Raw genomic sequence first — 19,503 nt, 5'->3', positions numbered from 1 at the left:
AGTATGTAATTACATACTATCTCTGATAAAAGAAGTGCAGAAAAGTTAGCAGAACTTGGTGTTAAGAAGGGGCAGAAATCAATCACACTTGAAAAGAAGATGGAGGTGATTTGAAGAATGGAAGATGGGCAGACACGTGCTAATGTCTGTAGAAGTATGAACTTACCTCCATCGACTGTTACTACAGTTATGAAAAATGCAGATAGAATAAAACTGTCTGCGCAACAATCTACGGCAGTACTAAATGCAAAATGTAAGTTATTGGGGGTAAACTTCATGAAAAAATTGAAAAATTATTATCATTATGGATGGATGAATTGAATCAGAAAAACATACCTCTGATGCAGGCTGTTATAACTGAGAAAGCAAAACAATTTTTGAGGATCTTAAAAAGACAGATGGAGGTGAAGAAACTTTTTAGGAAGCAAAGGTTGGTTCATGAGATTTAAGTCTCAAAGTAAGTGCCATAGTATCAAAATATCTGGTGAGGCGGCAAGTGCAGATGTTGTGGCAGCTGCTTCTTTTCCTAAAGAATTTCAAGACTGTTGAGAATAGAACAAGGAAGTTATTCCTCCTGATTTCATTTTTAATGTTGATGAGACTGGGCTCTGCTGGAAAAAATTGCCATCATGTACCTTCATTTCCTTTGAAGAATGTTCCGCTCCAGGTTTTAAAGCTGCAAAAGATAGACTTGCGCTTTTGTTGGGTGCAAATGTCTCTGTAGCTTCGAAGCTTAAACCAATGTTGGTGTACCAACCTTTCACAGACACCACGTGCCTTCAAGGATCTGAAAGCCATGCTGTCAGTCTATTGGAAATGGAACAAGAAATCTTGGGTTACACAAGAATTTTTTATAGATTGATACACAAATTATTTTTGTCCTACCGTGCTTCGCTTCTGTAAAGAAAATGATTTGCCAGCCAAGGCATTGCTTCTCTTGGATAATGCCCCTGGACATCCTCGAAACCTTGCTGAAGTAAGAACACCATTGGATGTCAAGGTTGTTTACATGCCCCCAAACACATCGCTTCTGCAACCGATGGATCGGTGGAGATTATATCAATCTTCAAAGCCTATTACCTCCGTATAACATTTATGGAAATGGTAAGAGTCTTGGACACTTCAGGAAAAACTATTAAAGACTATTGGCAGTCATTTGATATTTTGAAGGTCATTAAACAATATCAAGGCAGCTTGGAATGAATTGTCAGCAAAGTGTTTAAATGGAGTATGGCCAAAACTACTTCTAGCATTTATGCACAACTTCAAGGAATTAGAGCAAGAGGAGAATGTTATTGAAGATGTTACCAAGCTTGTGCGAGAGGTGGGATTGGACGATATTACAGCTGAAGATGTGACAGTAGTCTTAGAGAGCCATGATAAACCGCTTTCCAATGAAGACTTAAAAGAATTAGCCAAACAATTAAGTCAACATCCAAAGGAGGAGAAAGAAAATGAAAAAGGTCCTCTGAGAGATATAAAAATGGATTTACAGCATATCCTTGCAAGCATAGAAACATTAACTGATGAACTCTGCAAAATGGACCACGATTGGGAACGTAGTGAAAACGTAAAAAGGAGTGTAATCGCATATATTCGACCTTACACTGAACTCCTTAAAGAAAGAAAAAGAAAATCGAGGTAGTTAACACTGGATACTTTTTTAAAAAAAAATGGCCGTGATCCGAAACCAGTAACTTCAACATAGAAATATGTAATATCTTTTTGAAGTTTCATATTTTTTTATATAATTTTGTTTTGTTTTCGTTATTAATAATTTTATTTTAACAAATATATGTGTGTATTATCAAAGCTTTAAATATAATAATGTTACACATACTTAATGTGCATATTTTTTGACTGCGTGAAACATAACTTTGTACCTCCCATTAAAATTGGGTTCATTTTACACCGATTCGGTTTACTTCTGTTTTTTCAGGAACAGAAGTGAGGCATAAACCGAGGGCTGCCTGTACTTTAAAAAATTGCTAAATGAAATGATCTCTGACAGTGGTAAACAACACTGACCAGGCATGCAATCAGGAATACATATTCATACTTGAAATAGCCGTCAAAAGCCTGAAATGTGGAAAGGCAGCTAGAATAGATATTGAACCTGAAATACTAAAGTATGGAGGCATAAAAGTCTTACAGTGGCTGGACAGAGGGACAAATTCCAGTTGATTGGAGTAGAGCTCTCATGTTATCCTTTTAAAAAAAAAGAGAAATAAAACTGAATATGAGAATTACAGAGGTATTTCTCTACTGAGTGCCTGGTAAGATTTATACAAATATACTTGAGAAATGGTTGAAAAGGATTGTGGAAGGGAAGCTTGGTGAAGAACAAGCTGGATTCAGGCCAAATAGCGGTTGTCAGGATCTGATTTTCACTTTACAACAAATAGTTTAGAAATCTTGGGAACATAGCAATGATCTGTATTTAAGTTTTGTAGATCTGGAAAAGGCATATGACAAGGTGCCAAGAGAGAAACTGTTTAAAATGCTACAGTTATATGGTGTTGATAGGGCATTATGAAGATGGTCTGAAAAGTTCCTGGCCTAACAGTGAAAAATGAATTTATGATTTCAAAATTATTTTTATTTATCAACACAATCTCCCTTAAGACCAATACATTTATTCCAGCGATGCTCAAGCGCCATTATCCCATCCTTTTAGTGGTTCTCATTAAGATCTGCAAAATACCCCTCTACAGCTGCAGTCACCTCTTGATTTAAAGAAAAACCTTTAAAATTTTAGTTTTGGGAAGAGACAGAAGTCAGAGGGAGCCCAATCTGGGGAATAGGGTAGATGTTCCAACAATTTATAGTGCAGATCCCTTAATTTTTCCATTGCCAAAACACCTTTGTTGGTAGGTGCATTGTCCTGATGAAAGATGATTTTTTTTCTTCTGCAAACTGGGTCTTTTCTCATGAATTTTTTGTCCAGTTTGGTTAAAAGATTGGAATAATATTCCCCAGTTATTGCTTTACCCTTTTCAAGATTCCAAAACACCGATGCCATGACATTTCCTGTTGATGGAACTGACTTTGTTTTCTTTGGCACTGAACAACGCTTCTGTCCGCTGTTTTGACTGCTGTTTGGATTCTGATGTGTAATGGTGAATCCAAGTCTCATCCATAGTAATAAATTGACACATAAAATCAGTTTTATTCTTGTTAAAATGCTCCAAGCACTATTCAGAGATTTTCATGTGAGTGCCTCTTTGATCTGCTGTGAGCAAGCACAGCACCCATCTTGCACAAAGCTTTTTCATTTGCAATTATTCATGCAAAATATATCCTACACAATCTTTTGAAATGCCTATAGTCTCAGCAGCTTCATGCACTTTGACTTGCCAGTCATCCAATACCATATCGTGCACGTGATCAATGATTTCTGGTGTTGTTACACTTTTTGGACCTCCTTCATGTGGATCATCTTCAAGTCCGGTACGGCCATTTTTAAACTCGGCAGCCCATTTCTTAATTGTCGCAAAATGAAGGAGAAGAGTGCCATAAACTTTTATGAACTTCGAATGAATTTCTTTTGGCATTAAACCCTCTTTTACAAAGAATTTTATAACTGCACGATACTCAATTTTATCCATTTCAAGGGATACAGACAACACTTTTGCTTCAGAATGTATAAAACAAACTACTTGATAGAATGACTTGCAATTTCACATGGATGCTTATGACGGATGTACCAACTTAGAAAAAAAAATAGTGCCGATAGTGTTATCTGTGGTCGAGACTGATAACTTTTTAGACCACCCTCTTATATCAAGCAATAGTCTTTATTTGAGTTGTAAGTCAGCAGTTAGATCTGAAGGAAGTACAGGAGATGGTTTAATGTTAAATCTGGTGTCAGACAAGGATGTACATTATCCCCTCTGTTATTCATTATCTATATGGATCACATTATGAAGGAAAGTAGTATTAAATCTGATATCAAAATTTCAGATGTTAATGTCTGTTTAATAACTGTTTTGTTTCGAAAAAATCTCTCCGTATATATAACCACGGTAGCTACGCGTTGCTTCGCGAACAAATCACCGCCACGCGGTTTCTCCTAGCGGAAACTAACGAAGCTATTCGTGCCTACGAAGATGAACTTTCTTGCACTTTAAATCACGAACTGTGGTCTATTCTACATGACATCTCGTGTACCACCGCAGACAAGGAATTTGAAAAAATTCGGAAAATTAAAAAAGAATTCTACCGACAACCCAAAACTAGCTACCAGCACCGTAATCAACCTTTCTTCGGTCACCCTGAAGCACTCACCGCGCTTTCGCGTGGCCACAACTTCGCCATTACACCCAGAAAAATATCTAGTGAGGATATTATGATCCAGATCGAAAGAGGAATCTGCTACCTTCCACATCAAATCGCCAATAAGTGTGAGACTGGATGTAGCCTGTGTCCTTTCCAAAGCAAGACCGCCAAAAACTACCAACATATCCAACAAGGAATTTAAAGCTCTACAGGAAATGAGGAATAATAAAGAATTAGTTATCACCAAAGCGGATAAGAGAAATGCAACTGTAGTACTTAATGAAAAAGACTACAAAGGTAAGCTTAATGCTCTTCTATTAGATTGGGCTACTTACCTCCCTATCAATTACAATCCCACCAACTCCCAAATCAGAAAACTTCACAGGCTCCTTAAGAAAGTCACTTCTTGGCCTGTAGAAGTTACCAACGGATTAAAGCCGTTTAACCCTATACCCCCCCCCCCCCCCCCCCGTATTTACGGACTCCCAAAAATACATAAAGAAAATGTGCCATTACGTCCCATAGTGGATGGCATTGATTCCCCCACATTCAAATTAGCTAAACATTTGGCCATAGAGCTTACACACTATACTGGCAACACACCATTACCTATAAAAAAAACTCAGCCCACTTCCAAGCCAGCATAGAAAACCTCACACTCCAACATACTGACATAATGGTAAGCTTTGACGTCTCCTCTTTATTCACAAATGTCCCACTCAAGGAAACTTTAGAGCTAATCCAAGCTAAATTTTTTCCTGATATCTCAGCCTTATTTCAGTTCATAATGAACTCAGGCTATTTCGTTTGGCAGGGAAAATTCTACAAACAAATAGAGGGGACAGCCATGGGTTCACCAGTCTCTCCCCACCCTTGGCCAATTTCTTTATGGAGACCTTTGAAGAAAAAGCCTTAGCCTCTGCCCCACAAAAACCAACCATATGGCTTCGCTACGTTGATGACATGTTTGCTATTTGGCCACATGGCTCTGAACACTCCTCTCTTTCCTTACACACTTAAGCAACCAACACTCCAGAATCAAGTTCACCCTGGAAAAAGAGGAAAACAACAGCCTCCCTTTCCTAGACACACTAGTCACCCACCAGCCTGATGGAACCTTGGTTTTCTCAGTTTATAGAAAACCCACCCATACAGGCAGATACATTCACCAACAATCTCACCACCCCCCTTCACAACAATATGGAGTGGTAAAAACACTATACAACAGGGCTAAATTAATCTGTTCTAACGACATGGCCCTAAACACTGAATTAAATCACATCCTCAACACTTTCTCAGCCAATGGCCATTCCCCCCCCCCCCCCAAAATCCAAAAAATATTAAAACCTACAAACCACAGCCCCCCTCCCTCCCTCCCTCCACAACAAAGATTGCTCTAAATCCATCACCATTCCCTACATCCGAGGCACCTCAGAAAAAATTACCAAAATTTTAAAAAAACATGACCTCACCTCCTGTTACAGGCCTTACAGAAAATTGCCATCCCTTATCCACTCCACCAAAGACCAACCACTTCCCCTAGACCTACTTGGTGTATACCAGGTCCCTTGCAGTTGTAAACTGTCGTACTTTGGCCAAACAGGCAGGACAGTGAATATCAGAATCTCTGAACATAAGGACTACATCCAGTTTCACAAGTACATCCATTCTGGTCTTGCAGACCATGCTCTGGATACACGCCATAGAATACGGTGGAAGAAAGCTACAGTAATACACCGTAGCAAATATAAATTCGAAAGACTATTTATGGAATTAGCCTCAGCCCTAAGAAACTCTCCTAACCTCAACAAATTTGGTTGTATGCGACTGCCCCAAATTAGGGAGGCATAAATCAGCAGACCTTCAGCCCAACGGCCAAGAACACCTACTTAGCCAACTAGAGGGCACCATCAGGACTTCTAGGAGAATGATAGCTTCATATCTTCATTCTTAGTTACTGTGTTGTAGTGCCTGCGTGCACATACCTTTTTGTAAGTTCCTTTTGAAAATGGCAACGTGACGTTGCCTAAATATCGGAAATATTTATTAAAGTTTAATTTAATTTATATTCCAATCTACGTTGTTCAGTTACCTAAGTGATTTAGAAAAGAAAAAAAAACCTGTCTATGAGAAAGTTAATGTCTGCTCTTTGTTTTATGCGGACGATGTTATAATTTTAAATAAATCCGCTACAAGTCTGCAAGATTCCCTGACTAAATTGAATAACTGTTGTAATAGATGTGGTATGAAGGTCAGCAATAAAAAGACAAAGACAATGAAAATAGGCAGAATCATTGAAAATGTCAAGTGCATTTTGAATGGAGAACCTGTAGAACAAGTAATACATTTCAGCTACTTTGGCACGATTTTTAATGAAGATGGTAAATTAAATATAGAAATACATAAAAGAATCAACATAGCTGGTATCGTAGGAAGAAGTCAACTAAATAAATTTACATGGAATAAGAGATATTAATCAGAACACAATTAACTGTATACATGACAGTGTTCAAACCGATTTTAACTTATGGATCTGAGTGCTCAGTTAGAAATAACTTTTAATCAAAGACTGGAAATCACAGATATGAGAGAGTTCAGAAAAAGATTAGGGGGACTAAACAGATGGCAGTATCATATTAAAAATGAGGATACTAGGATCTTGACATTGTTAGCATTCAGGAATGGTTAACAGAGCTAATTTCAGATAGTATGGCCACATAAACTGAATGGAAGAGGAAAGAATTGCTAAAGAAGTGTTCTTTGCCAGGATAGTAGGAAAAAGACCAACAGTTGACCAAGATGCATGTGGATTGAAACAGTAAAAAGTGCCTTAGAAGATAGAAATATAAGATCTGATAATGTTGGAGTCTTGACAGGTAACAGATTGATTTGGAGGAAAATGATGATGATCCTTCTGAAGAGAAGGTTTTGGATTGGTGGAAGGATTAATTATTTTTTTATCTTTAGTTACTCTGTCCATTAGATTTGATCAAAAAATTTAATCAATCCTTCTTTCATTCCACAAATTCTCTTGAAAAGGATTTAAGTAATTATGATTACTGATTCTTGTGTGTGTCATTGAGTTACGTATGCTTCAGAAGAGATCTCATTGAACAAAGGTTATATACTTTATTGTTTTTGTTTTTATTATACTATTTTGTTGAAAGATGGGGGATGATATGAAAGTTTGTGAAACTGCTCACACCTTGTGCGAGTGGTTTCCCCCTCTATACCGAAAAGGAGAGGTTATCATTAGATAGGTGTGTTACAGGTGTCTAGGAAGGTTGGATTACCGTCCAACCACAGATGCCAGCCCCCTCGTTACTTCTGCGCTTGGTAGAAGAAGGTGAATCCATTCCGATAATAGGTTAATCAATGATAAGTGTTGATTATTATATGTCGGAAAATTAGCTTTTCTTTTATGAAAATTCTGGTTTTTAAAGTGGTAACTATTTTGTGTATTGGTGATGAATTCGTACATCACCTTATTCCTTTCTCCCATTCAACATGAATTGACTCTTCTTGGCACTGTGCCAGCCAGGTTTCTTGCATGTGTGGTTGTACAGTATTATTAGTTTTCTTTTCCATTGTAAATTGGATTCTAGAGTGTAGGCTATTGAGGTGGCAGAGGGAAGGATCTAATGTGTCTGTGCCATGAGGTCAAATAGGGAATTCATCATCAACATATGTTAACCAGATTGTGAAGGTTTGAGAGAGGCAGAGGTCAAGAGCTTGTTTTTCAAAATCTTCAATGAGAAAAATCAGCAAAGGTGAGAAACCTATAAAGTTTACCCTCTATATATTTATAAATTTTGTTCTTCCAAGAGAAGTATCCAGAGTGAATTGCAAAAGAAAAAAGATCTGTGATGAGGAGGAAAAAAAAAAGTGATTAAGATGTCATTTAAGGGACTATTGGTGAACAATGAGATGATATCAAAGCTGACCATTATATCTGCATTATTGCCAGTTATTTTTTCAATAGAAATTTTAAAATGGCTAGAGTTTATGAAGTGGTGTGGCCAGTGAGGGAGGGGTAAGAGATTTCACTAACTGTTTAAATAATTTATAGCAGGAGTATCAGTAACATCCATTGTAGATCAGTGCTCCTACCAAGCACTGATCCTTGTGGTACACCACTGGTTACCTTAAATCTTGCAGACTCACATCTCCTATATACCACTTTTTGATATCTCAGTCAGCCATCCTCTTATCCACACTAATATTCTATAATCCAAACCCATATTCCCCAATTTATGCAACAGTCTACCATGCTGTATTCTGTCAAAAGCCTTATCAAAATCCCAAAGTGTCATGGTGTATCCATTCCCCCTTATCTAATTCAAATGGTGACATTGTTATAGAATATGAGCAAGTTGCTAAAACACTGCAAAATAGATTCACTGTCCAACCCATTTCTGAATGCGAGCCCTAACCAATTTTTCCAAAATTTTCACCACCACCACTCCTGAGATACTAATTGGTCGACAGTTGGATAAATTGGTCTTTGCACCAACCTTATGCAATGGGATTACCATTTATTCTTTCCATTCCTGCGAAATCTTCTCTGTTCTGAGACTCATATTAAATAGCCCGGTCAAAGGAATAGCCAGTTCAGCTGAACATTCTTTTATCGCATGTGCTGATATCCCATCAGTCCCTATTACTGAATTCTCATTCAGTTTGTGCAACAACTCTGATACTTCATCTTCATACATCTGAGTTTCTTCTTCCGTTGAATAGGTAGCAGTGAGCTCAATGTTGCATACACCAGGTTGATAACTTTAACAAAATGGGCAAGCATTAGTTGAACAACCTCTTCTGCATCTGTTACCCTTATACCACCTGCATTTAGAAGAGTTATTCTTTCATATTCATCCTTTCTTTTACTTGCAACATATAGATAGAATTCTGTGGTTTGTCCTTAGAACATACAGCCAGTTTCTTTTCATACTCAGACTTTGCTTTTCGTACAGTAGTTTGTGATTCTAGCTTGCTGCTTATAATTTTCATAATGCACATCATCCTTATGCACATGGTATTCTTTCTACATCATTCTTTTCTTACGAATCTCTTGCTAATAAGATTACACATCCATTTGACTCCTACCCTATTTATTCTTTGAACTCTTGGGACACACTCTGATATCGCATCATTTAAGTATTGTTTAAATGCCTCCCATATACTGTCGATATTCTTCCCATCTAACAGCCAATCCCATTTCACTGAACTTAGTATACTCGGTTGGTCATAATTTTCCGCTTTGTAGTTCAGCATGTAACCTTTTCTGAATGGAACATTAGTCACTTCCCAAATGAGTACCTCTTGATCACTGTCACCAAGGCAGAATAGTTACATCTTTAATTGAAACTCCCTCTGACACCATAATCAAATCTTAACACTCTTTGACCTCTAGTTCCTTCTGTCACATGATGCCTGAGAAAGTTGTCCCACAACAGCTCAATAAATGCATTTTCATTCTTCTCATGAGATTCTACTGCTACCCAATCAATATTTGGATAATTAAACTCTCCCATTATGATTACTCTTTTCGTACTCATCTTGTCTATTTGGTGATGCATTTCCTCATCACTAGCAACTGATCCACCAGGTCTGTAATAGCAACCCCACTATGTAATTGATCTTGTTAGATTCCAAGAATTTGAAGCCTCTAACTGGATTCATCTGATATCATTAGCAACGTGCCCCTTCTCTCCTATCCTCTCTGTCCTTCCTAAAAATAGTGTATCCTTTATACTCAATACCAGTTAGTATGTCTGATTCTGATAGCCAGTGTTGTGTCGTCCCCTTGTGTTTTAAGGCCTTTTCTATCGCTTGTAAGCATAAATCACACTAATGTATCTTTCTTTCAGTAATTCCTACTTATTACTTTCTTATCACCCTTTTAATATAATTTACCCTTTTACTTCTATCTCAATATACTTATTACTTAGGCCAAAATCCTTGACGAGAGTGAAGTTGTTGTTCTGTGAGACAAAGAAATGCAAATGGCAGATACCTATTTCTTTGTCACAGCACTGGTTCTATCTCCCTTTTCAAATTCAGAGAAAATTTATTTATTAACGCTGCGCCACCCTGAATCCTAGGATATACTAAACATGTAAGACCAAGGAGTTAGAATCCAGTCAGCATTCACTCTTGTCGTCTATAATTTTCCAAACTTGTAGTCATGACCTGATGATATCTAATTTTCCTGCCTTTCTTGGTTCGCTATATTTTATGAGCAAGTGCAGTAGGATCTAAGTACAGGCAAGACAACACTTATATTTAAACAAAACATTTTAATTACAAGTAGAATACATATAATACACTTTGAAGCACTGGGTTAATCATTCAATAAAATTTTGGTACAGCATTAGCACTCTTACATACAGTTATTTATCCTTTCCATAAATTTCTATCTGAGAAACCTAATTAATAGCATTTTATCACTTAGTCTCGTTGTATCACTCTACTCGATCAAATCTCATTCTTAACATATATCAAATTCCATTCACAATCTTCTCTGAAAAATCTTATTCAGTTTACATATATCTCAGGCCTAATGAAAACTCTTGTATATATCTCTCTCTCTTAAGGTACATTCATGAGACAATATTCTATTTCTTTCTTAAATCTATCACTTAACAGTTCAAAGAGTCTCTAGTAGCACATGCAATAAAATCTTCTTATTCAATTCCATTAGTTAAAAGACATAAAGTTTTCATCTTACCAATTTGCTGGTATGCTACTTTAACCGCTTCAGTATCTCGTCAGATATCTACCTACGTTGACTGCTTCACTTCACACTTTACTGGATACTCCTTACGATTTTTCTCTATACTTCATATTGGAAGATTTTTGTAGTTTTCCACTATCATGATCTACTGGGCTTCTATTTCCGACTGGTAAATTCCCTTGGTCATTTGGTCGTAACTTCCTCGAACAAAGGAAACCCACGTGGAGGCTCCATACCAGCCAGACTTCCGAGGCACAAGAATACAGCAGCAGGAAAACGTCGAAAAGCCTTGTGCGCAGCGTTACCGGTCCTTTTAAACACCGTGCCACTTTTCTCATTCATCATCTGATATCTATGTCATACGTTCTCTACGTCACACACAGCACTAACCGCCTCTCGCAGAATCCTCTCGTAACTTTCGTAACATCATGGTGGAAGGGGGGGGGGAAATCACCATGCTACATAACAGATGTACCTGTACTCTCACTATGTGTTTCCAAAGTCGGCCATTTCACATTTTGGTTATTATCTCTCACCCAGCAAATGGTTAGTTATTTACATAGTATCTGAGACTAAGCGGCTATACGCTAAAATTATAATGAAATTTCACATTACAAAATAAGATAAGATATAAAACTAAAGGTAAAATTTCTATACAAATGATTCTACAATTCTGATAAATCATTAATTCCTTTAAAAGAGTGATAACGATGTTAAGTCCGAGTGAAACATAATTTTCTTTAATATTCTGGTTAACTCCGACTTAACACCAGGTTTCAGTAATGTTTGCAACCTGACTTTTTTCTGCTGGGGAGAAGACGTTCCATGATATTCCACGCTCTGGCATTTTGTTTCTGGATCAAACTGAAAACACCAACTTTCATCGCCGGTAACAATTCTTTGCTACAAATTGTGATCTTGATTGACTGCATTGTTGAAATTTTGACAACATGCAACCTGGTGCTTTCTCTGTTCATGTGTCAATGTTTGTGGCACAAACAAACAAATCTTTCTCTTGTGTAAATCTCTTTTTAAGATTAATTTGGCCATTTACTTACTGACTAAGCTATAGAGCAAGTAGCCTAATGGTTATTCTCTTGTCAATGGCAACAATTTCCCTAACTTTCACTACATTTTCATTTGTCTGTGCAGAAACTCTCTGTCCACAGAATGGTTTTCATCCTCCACCAACTCCATTCTCTCTTTAAACATTGATAATCAGTGGAACACGTGTGCACAGCTCACAATCATCAGTGTAAACTTTTTTAGGTCTTGGTTTACTTCTGTAGCAGTGTTTTCTAATTAACAGTAAAATTTCATCACGGCTCTTTGCTCCACAACACAACTTCTGACACACTCCACACACACACACACACTCTCTTCCTTCAGTGGTTGCCACATGAAAACTGTTGCATCATCTTACTCAAAAGTTGCACTTGTGATTACAACACACTCTAGCAGCCAAAACTATAAGCATGCTTGTTACTTTTATTCAAAGGACTGTCCTTAAAAAAATTAATCTCCTTATTTAACAGTTATATTGTGTACACAACTGTTATTTTTGAGGCAACTACAGTGTATACTGAATATTAGAACTAATACTTCCAAGATTTTGGCCAAGTCAAATTGCTATCATCAGGGATCACAGAACAATGATATGTGTACACAGATGCTGACACTGGATAAATGAGGCCGAAGAACATTTAAAACTCTAGGCTCAGCAAAAGTTGAGGAGATTAGAGTCCTAAATGGTGTTGTAAAATCTCTTATAAGTGACTTCATAACTTACTATGTTAGGTTTAACATGTTTTTTTATTTAAGATAATGCATTCAGAAAATTGTTAAATTTTGACTGAAATAATCTTTTCTGTAATATTGTATCAGGCCTTTATTAAAATAATATGTCTCATGACATCAAGTAAGGCTATTAAGTAATGTTAAATCAGTAAATCTAATGCTAAAGTTAGTGAAGATTTCTGAGAAATGCTATAGATGAAAATTTCCAGAGATTCACGAAGGATGACGTCAGTATGTCTAAAGGTCAATATATGACCACATAGTTGCCATTGGTAAAGAATTCCAAAGATGTTTGAAGAATGACATCAGCATGTCTGAAGGTAAATACGTGACCAATTTTGAGAGACGCTCGCATGCGCACAACAGAGGTCCAGGACTATATAAGGCAATTCGTTGGGAAGGAATTTTGTCTGAGGGTTTTCTAAGCTTTCCTCTTACCTGAGTTCCTGTCACACCAAGAATCGCTGTCGGAAATCTAAAGAGAAGCGCCGAGCATGCCAAGTCTTCTACCTGGGTACATCACCATGCAAGAAATATTGTGTCATTTGTCTTGAAGGGAAGGAGCTATACATCGCCACCATGTTAAGGGTCCTATAAGGCAAGGCATAGTTGACAACCCCAACAAGGAAGAATTTTAACAGAAAATTAGGAACATCAGCAAGCATAAAGAAAGACAAGAAGAATTACGTGTGAACAAAGGGTTAATGTGAAAGACTGCTGAACAAGAATTGTATTGTAATACTAAACAAGAATGTATGTCAAGCATCTATGTTTATGAGGTAATGTCTATTAATGGTGAATTAGGCTTAACCAAAGTATGTCTTATATTCAGTTAATGTTATGCAAGATTGTGAATTAGCTTAGAACCAAGGTTAGATTAGGAAGGATTGAGAATAGCAAAAAAAAAAAGGTAATGACATTGTGTATATATGTGAATGTAATGCATTCTGTACACATTTCTGTTTGACTTAATTAAATGGTTTGTAAACAACACGTTGGACTGATTCTGTCAATGTGTTATCCTAAAAAATTCAAACCTGCATATGATAAAAGTTTATGAATTATGTTTCAGCCATGGCTAGTTTAAAATAGGAATAACATAAGCAGGGAATATGAATGATATCTCTGCTTTGTCTTTGGTTTAAGATCTTAAAATCTCACACTCAATATATGGTCTAACTGGCACAGTCATTAAACAAATAAATTTGTTACACTGTAGAGCATGAGAAATAAGATAAAATAGTAGAAATAAATGTCTGCAGTCGAGAGTTAAGGCAGCCAACCGTTCCCAAATATTAAATAAAGAAAGCAAAGGCAAAGCAGGGTAATAGAAGTACGTAATAGATGACAGAACGTATATAAAATATAAAAGTGTCCCTAGTGGGCTAAATTGGGTGGTCTTGGATGCTAGTCCATATGTTCAGAAATTCTGATATTGGCTGTCCTGACAGGCACACAAGACTAGTCAAAATGGTAAATTGAAGCCAAAGATATCCAGACAATTAAAAAGTCTAACCTTTTTAAAATGCTACCAGGATAATGTCATCCAGAACTGTGTTAAATTGAAATTGAAACAAGAGTTTAATTCACCAAAGACTCTCCACATATACAGGCATTAGCTTTGCTCTTTTATGGGAACAGATTGGCACCCTTGCATCTTCCTTGCCGACATGAATGAAGTTGTTCGTGCCCTAAATGCTGACATTTGGATAATTCTTTCAGATGGCTTGAATACTTTAGCAGATAGAGTTTCAAAAAATAGGATGTTCATACATCAAGCAGTATGACAGTCTATTAGAAAAACTCAACTTTCAAGTCCCAACCTCAGAAAAATGCCATTATTAACCTATCATCCTTCACCTCGAAGATGGAAGCAAGTAATGCACTTGCCCATGGCCACAACCATGCACTCATACCTAGAAAAATTATTCCTGCAGAAGAAATTGTTGCCAGCAGCATCAGACTAAATGTAGCCAGTGTAACACATACAAAAACCAGTGAAAAGCAACCTCTCAAGGAAAGAATATGAAACTCTACTGAAAATATAAAAACAACAATAGAATAGTAATTACAAAAGCAGATAAGAGGAATATCACTGTAGTTTCAAATCAAAAAGATTGCACAGGTAAGCTTGCCTTCCTGCTCAGAGATTATCCACTTTCTTTTAGACTATGATTCCACCAATACACAGATCAGAACATTTTACAGGCTCCTTAAAAAGGTCACGTCTTGGCCTATGTAGGTCACCAATAAACTAAAACCATAAATCAAGATCCTCCCCCTTCCCCAGATATATAGGCTGCCAAAAATGCATAAACAAAATGTACCATTACACCCCCATTGTGGATGACATTGATTCATCCACGTACAAGTTAGCCAAACATTTAACCAAAGTGCTCTCACAATATACAGTGCTCCCCACAAACCATCACACTACCTCCATCATAGATATTAGAGGGATGATAATGAGTTCCTGGTTATCTCTAGATCAGAGCACACAGTTATCACTTTGTAAAGCAAATCAGGGTTTGTCTGTAAATAGTACTGATTCCCCACTCCCTCCATTGATCTTGGGTCCAGTTGATGTGGAGCGTGACTAATTTCAAACATTCTTTCCTGTGGTGTGGAGATAGGGGAACGCAGACTTTCAGTCACCTAGTATACATACCACCTTTGTGAAGCCTTCTGTGCATGGCAGAATCAGATATCAGATCATAGCTGATTTGGAAAAAGCACTTGTGTTTCAGCAAGCAGCATATAGATAATCACATATATTGGTTGCCTGCTGTGGTTGTAGCCTGTGACCTTCCTTCACTGTATCGTTGAGATGCTGTTTGTGACTGCTGGATTTGGTTCCACAGTCTATAAACCACAGAACACCTCACATGCAATCATCTAGCCACCTCCACTTAACTTTGGCTGGCATCTAGTCTTACATTGGCTCGCCACCTGAATTTATTGGTTAAGTGATGTTTTTTAGCCATAGCGAAGAATTTTACTTTCTCGAAATGTCTTGTTCTCACTCCAGACACAAAATGGAAAAACAACTCCAAAACTCCTGCTTTTATGCCATGACTGATTTGCATATACCAATAGCAGTGCTGCCACGCATTTGTGTGCAATAACCAGGCTCATCATCACTTTTTATATAATGTACCTGATTTTATGTTTATTTCCTTTTTTCCTCGATGAGTTATTGCAATTTTTCTCTTTATTTCTTAATTTATGAAACCAGTGTAGTACTATCATAATATCATGTATATTCCTCCCCCACCCCTAAAGGTACATATCAGCAATTTGATGATGATGACAATGTTTGGATTAGTCGAAAAAATATATGATAATCTGCAATTCCCATCTGGTGTGTGTGTGTGTGTGAGAGTGAGTGAGTGAGTGATCTAATAAAGTAGTCTGACATATTTTTTGAATAATATTCTTTCAGAATGCTACATGATGATAGTGCCAGTGATGGTGGACTTCAGTTTGCAGAAGTTTTCTTTATTGTGTGGGCTGGATCATTGGTTGTTACCTTAAATTCCAAATTACTTGGTGGAAATATGTAAGTAAAGCTATTCCATAGTCTGTAAAACACATTTTCTTTGTTTATTTTTTTTATATTAAGTAACTTTGTTTTCCTTCTGTATGATATCTTTCTTATCTCTTAAGTGCATTTCGCATTTCATCATCTGCCCATCTACACGAATACAAATAATTTTTTTCTGGCTGGATTGAATATACGAAATTGCTATTTAAGGTAAATTAACTAAAATTTGCCAAGCCATTTCATTTCTAATCTAAATGAAACCAGTTTTTAGTGGAAAAATTAAGCAAAAATTACCCAAATAATGCAAAATTATATGCCAGAAATGTCTGCAACAGTAGTTTCATACGTAATGTTCCTCATGTTATTAAAAAATTCATCCAGTTCTCTCTCTCTCCTCTTCCCCCCCCCCCCTCATGTATACACATGGCAAAATAGGAATCGAAGGAAAGTTTGTTTTCTAGAAGATGTGCTATTCTGAATTTTCTTTTTAGAATAGCCTTGATACTATGGGATTTTGCCAGGGCTTTTTACCAGATTGTTATGGTGAATTCATTATAATAGCATTCGTTGTAGTGAGCACTGACAGCAATATTAAAATGAGATCCACTGATTCCTAAATATTATGATGCACTATATTATTTTTAAAAATGTCTTTGAAATATGTAAAATGAAAAATGCTTTTCTTGAAATGTGGTGATAAGTAATTAAGGAAACTTGAAACAACAATGTCTGGAATAACCAGATTGGACTTCATAAAATGTAACCTGTCAGAAATAAGTCGCCAGTGGTTTTAGATAAGGAAGGGGCTGTGCAGTAAAACAGTTTCATCACTGAGGCAAGTTTGTTTCTTCACTTTTATCAGTGAAATTATTTCACTAGTATAGACCACCTAAGATTCAGGGACTCATCGAGGCAGACCAAATACTACATGCACCAGCTGTCATACTTGTTCTTGAATGTATTCACACTGCTTGCACACCATTGGAATGGCAATTCATTCCAATCACACACCACACTATGAGAGAAAAATCTAGATCTCACTCCCTTTTTGGCAACATTTATTCTCAGCTTCCAAGCATGCCCTCTTATCCCTTCCCACCCTCCATAAAATGAAAAATTCCATCAACTGAAATCTTGTATGACCCTTTCAGAAGTTTGTAAGTCTCAATCTTATCACCCCACTTTCTCCTGTTTGCTAGTGTCTGTAGTCTACAAATTCTCAATCTGTCTTTATAATCAGTATTCCACAATCCAGATACCATTTTTATCATTCTGCAAGTACTGCATATCAGCAGCATTCCTGATTACCCTATCTATCTTTGCATCATCAGATAGCTGTATATCACCTGTGAAATCCTTCGCAGTGTCATTAATGTACAGATTGAATAACAGTGGATTAAGGATTGATCCTTATGGTACACCAGTTAACTTAAATATTGCAAACTTCCCCCTCCCTTCATGTGTTATCTCCTATCTAAGAGGTTGGCTACCATGATCTGACTCATGGTTGACTACGGGCTTAACAACGTGGTGAGGACCCTATCTCTTCACATATTATCGTAACTATTCATGACTAAATCTGTATGTTTTCACGAGCCAATTTGCCTATTTTTTTTGAGGGGGGGGGAATCTGAGTTTCCAGGTGGGAAAAAAATCCCTGCCTCTGTATGTGACTGGCTGACACACCTTTAGTTGAAAAGAGACCAGATAAAGGTCTCTCATGGACAGGAATAGAACCCATCTTTCTGATCAAAGGAGTTCATCTATATATCAACTGAGCTATGGAGGCTCACTCACAGACTCACATCTCCCACATACCACCTTTTGATATCTGTCAGTCAGCCATCCTCTTATCCATGCTAATACTTTATAATTCAATCCCATATTCCATATGCAACATTGAGCTCACTGCTACCACTTCACTGGATGAAGAAACTCAGAATACAGCATGGAAGACTGTTGAACAACCATTTTTGCATCTGCACCCTCACACCGTCAGCATTCATTCGTGTTATTTTTATTCATGTTCATTCTCTTTTATTTGCAGCATAATGATAGAATTGTTTGGGGTTGTTTTTAGCTTGCAAAGCCGGTTTCTGTTCAACACTTGTGACTCTTCTTATCCGTTGCTTATAATTTTAGTTATTTACCTTAGTATATTACTAACTTGCTATAATAGAGTAACAGCTGAGTTGGATAAAGGAAATGTCTACAAGATGATTTTGCTGGATTTTGCAAAGGCATTTGACAAAATACCACATGGAACACTGTTACACAAATTAGAACAAATAGGGATGGATATGATACTGGTAAAGTGGATAAGAGGGTGGCTGCTGGAGAGATATCAAAAAGTGATATGTGGAGGGGAAGAATCTAGGCAAAAACAGGTGACTAGTGGTGTGCCACAATGTTCAGTCCTGGGACCGTTGCCATTTAATTTGATAATGATATAAATGATATAAGAAATAGCCTGAAAGTAAATATTCAGTTGTTTGCTGATGATGATGCAAAATTAGGTAGAGTAATAGTTAATCAAGGTGATATGGAGAGCTTTCAGGACGATTTAAATAGGTTGGCAGTATGGGCAAAAGTTAGTAGATGCCAGTTTATTGTCGAGAAATATAAAGTTATGCATTTTGGGATAAATAGATTACAAGCTGTATATCACATTGATGGCTCTGTGCTCCAGGAAATAGATGAAGCTAGAGATTTAGGGGTGGTGGTAGACATAGAGTTAAAGTTAAGATAGCCCATAAGACTACTTGGCTATTGAAGAACACATTAACAAGTAGAGATAAGGAGGTTGTAATTCCTCTTTATAAGGCTTTGATTCGCTCACATCTGGATTACTGTGCTCAGGTCTGGTTCCCTGTGTTTCTTGGGGATGAGGAAGTGGTGAAGAGGATTCAGAGGCTAGTGACCGAGATGGTGCGTGGCCTTTGGAATGTTCCCTATGAAGATGATTGAAGGTGCGTGGATTACAGAAGTTGGTTGATAGGAGAAAAAGAGGATTAAACATTTAAGTTGCTTAGAGGATTTTATAGGATAGATGCAGGAGAAATGTTTCAGCACTTGGCTAGAGGGACCAGAACAAGGAGGTCATCCCTAGAAGTTGAATAAAGGTGTGGTCAGTGGAGGGTGTGAGGAC

General features: G+C 37.1%; 1 protein-coding gene across 3 annotated transcripts in view; it reads left to right on the top strand.

The window, feature by feature from the left end:
• Window positions 1-19,503, top strand: part of LOC150107344 (protein YIPF6) — a 159,884-nt gene that overhangs the window by 82,204 nt on the left and 58,177 nt on the right. For all 3 annotated transcript variants that reach the window (XM_090391211.1, XM_090391209.1, XM_090391208.1), the window contains exon 5: window positions 16,254-16,370. In XM_090391211.1, coding sequence (XP_090247337.1) covers window positions 16,254-16,370 — 117 coding nt within the window. The remainder of the gene's footprint in view (window positions 1-16,253; window positions 16,371-19,503) is intronic.

This window comes from Typopeltis vanoorti, chromosome 4 (assembly GCF_054136105.1).
Source record: "Typopeltis vanoorti isolate ZY-2024b chromosome 4, IOZ_Tvanoo_1.0, whole genome shotgun sequence".
Lineage (NCBI taxonomy): Eukaryota > Metazoa > Arthropoda > Arachnida > Uropygi > Thelyphonidae > Typopeltis > Typopeltis vanoorti.
This window is presented reverse-complemented; position numbering and strand designations above follow the sequence as displayed.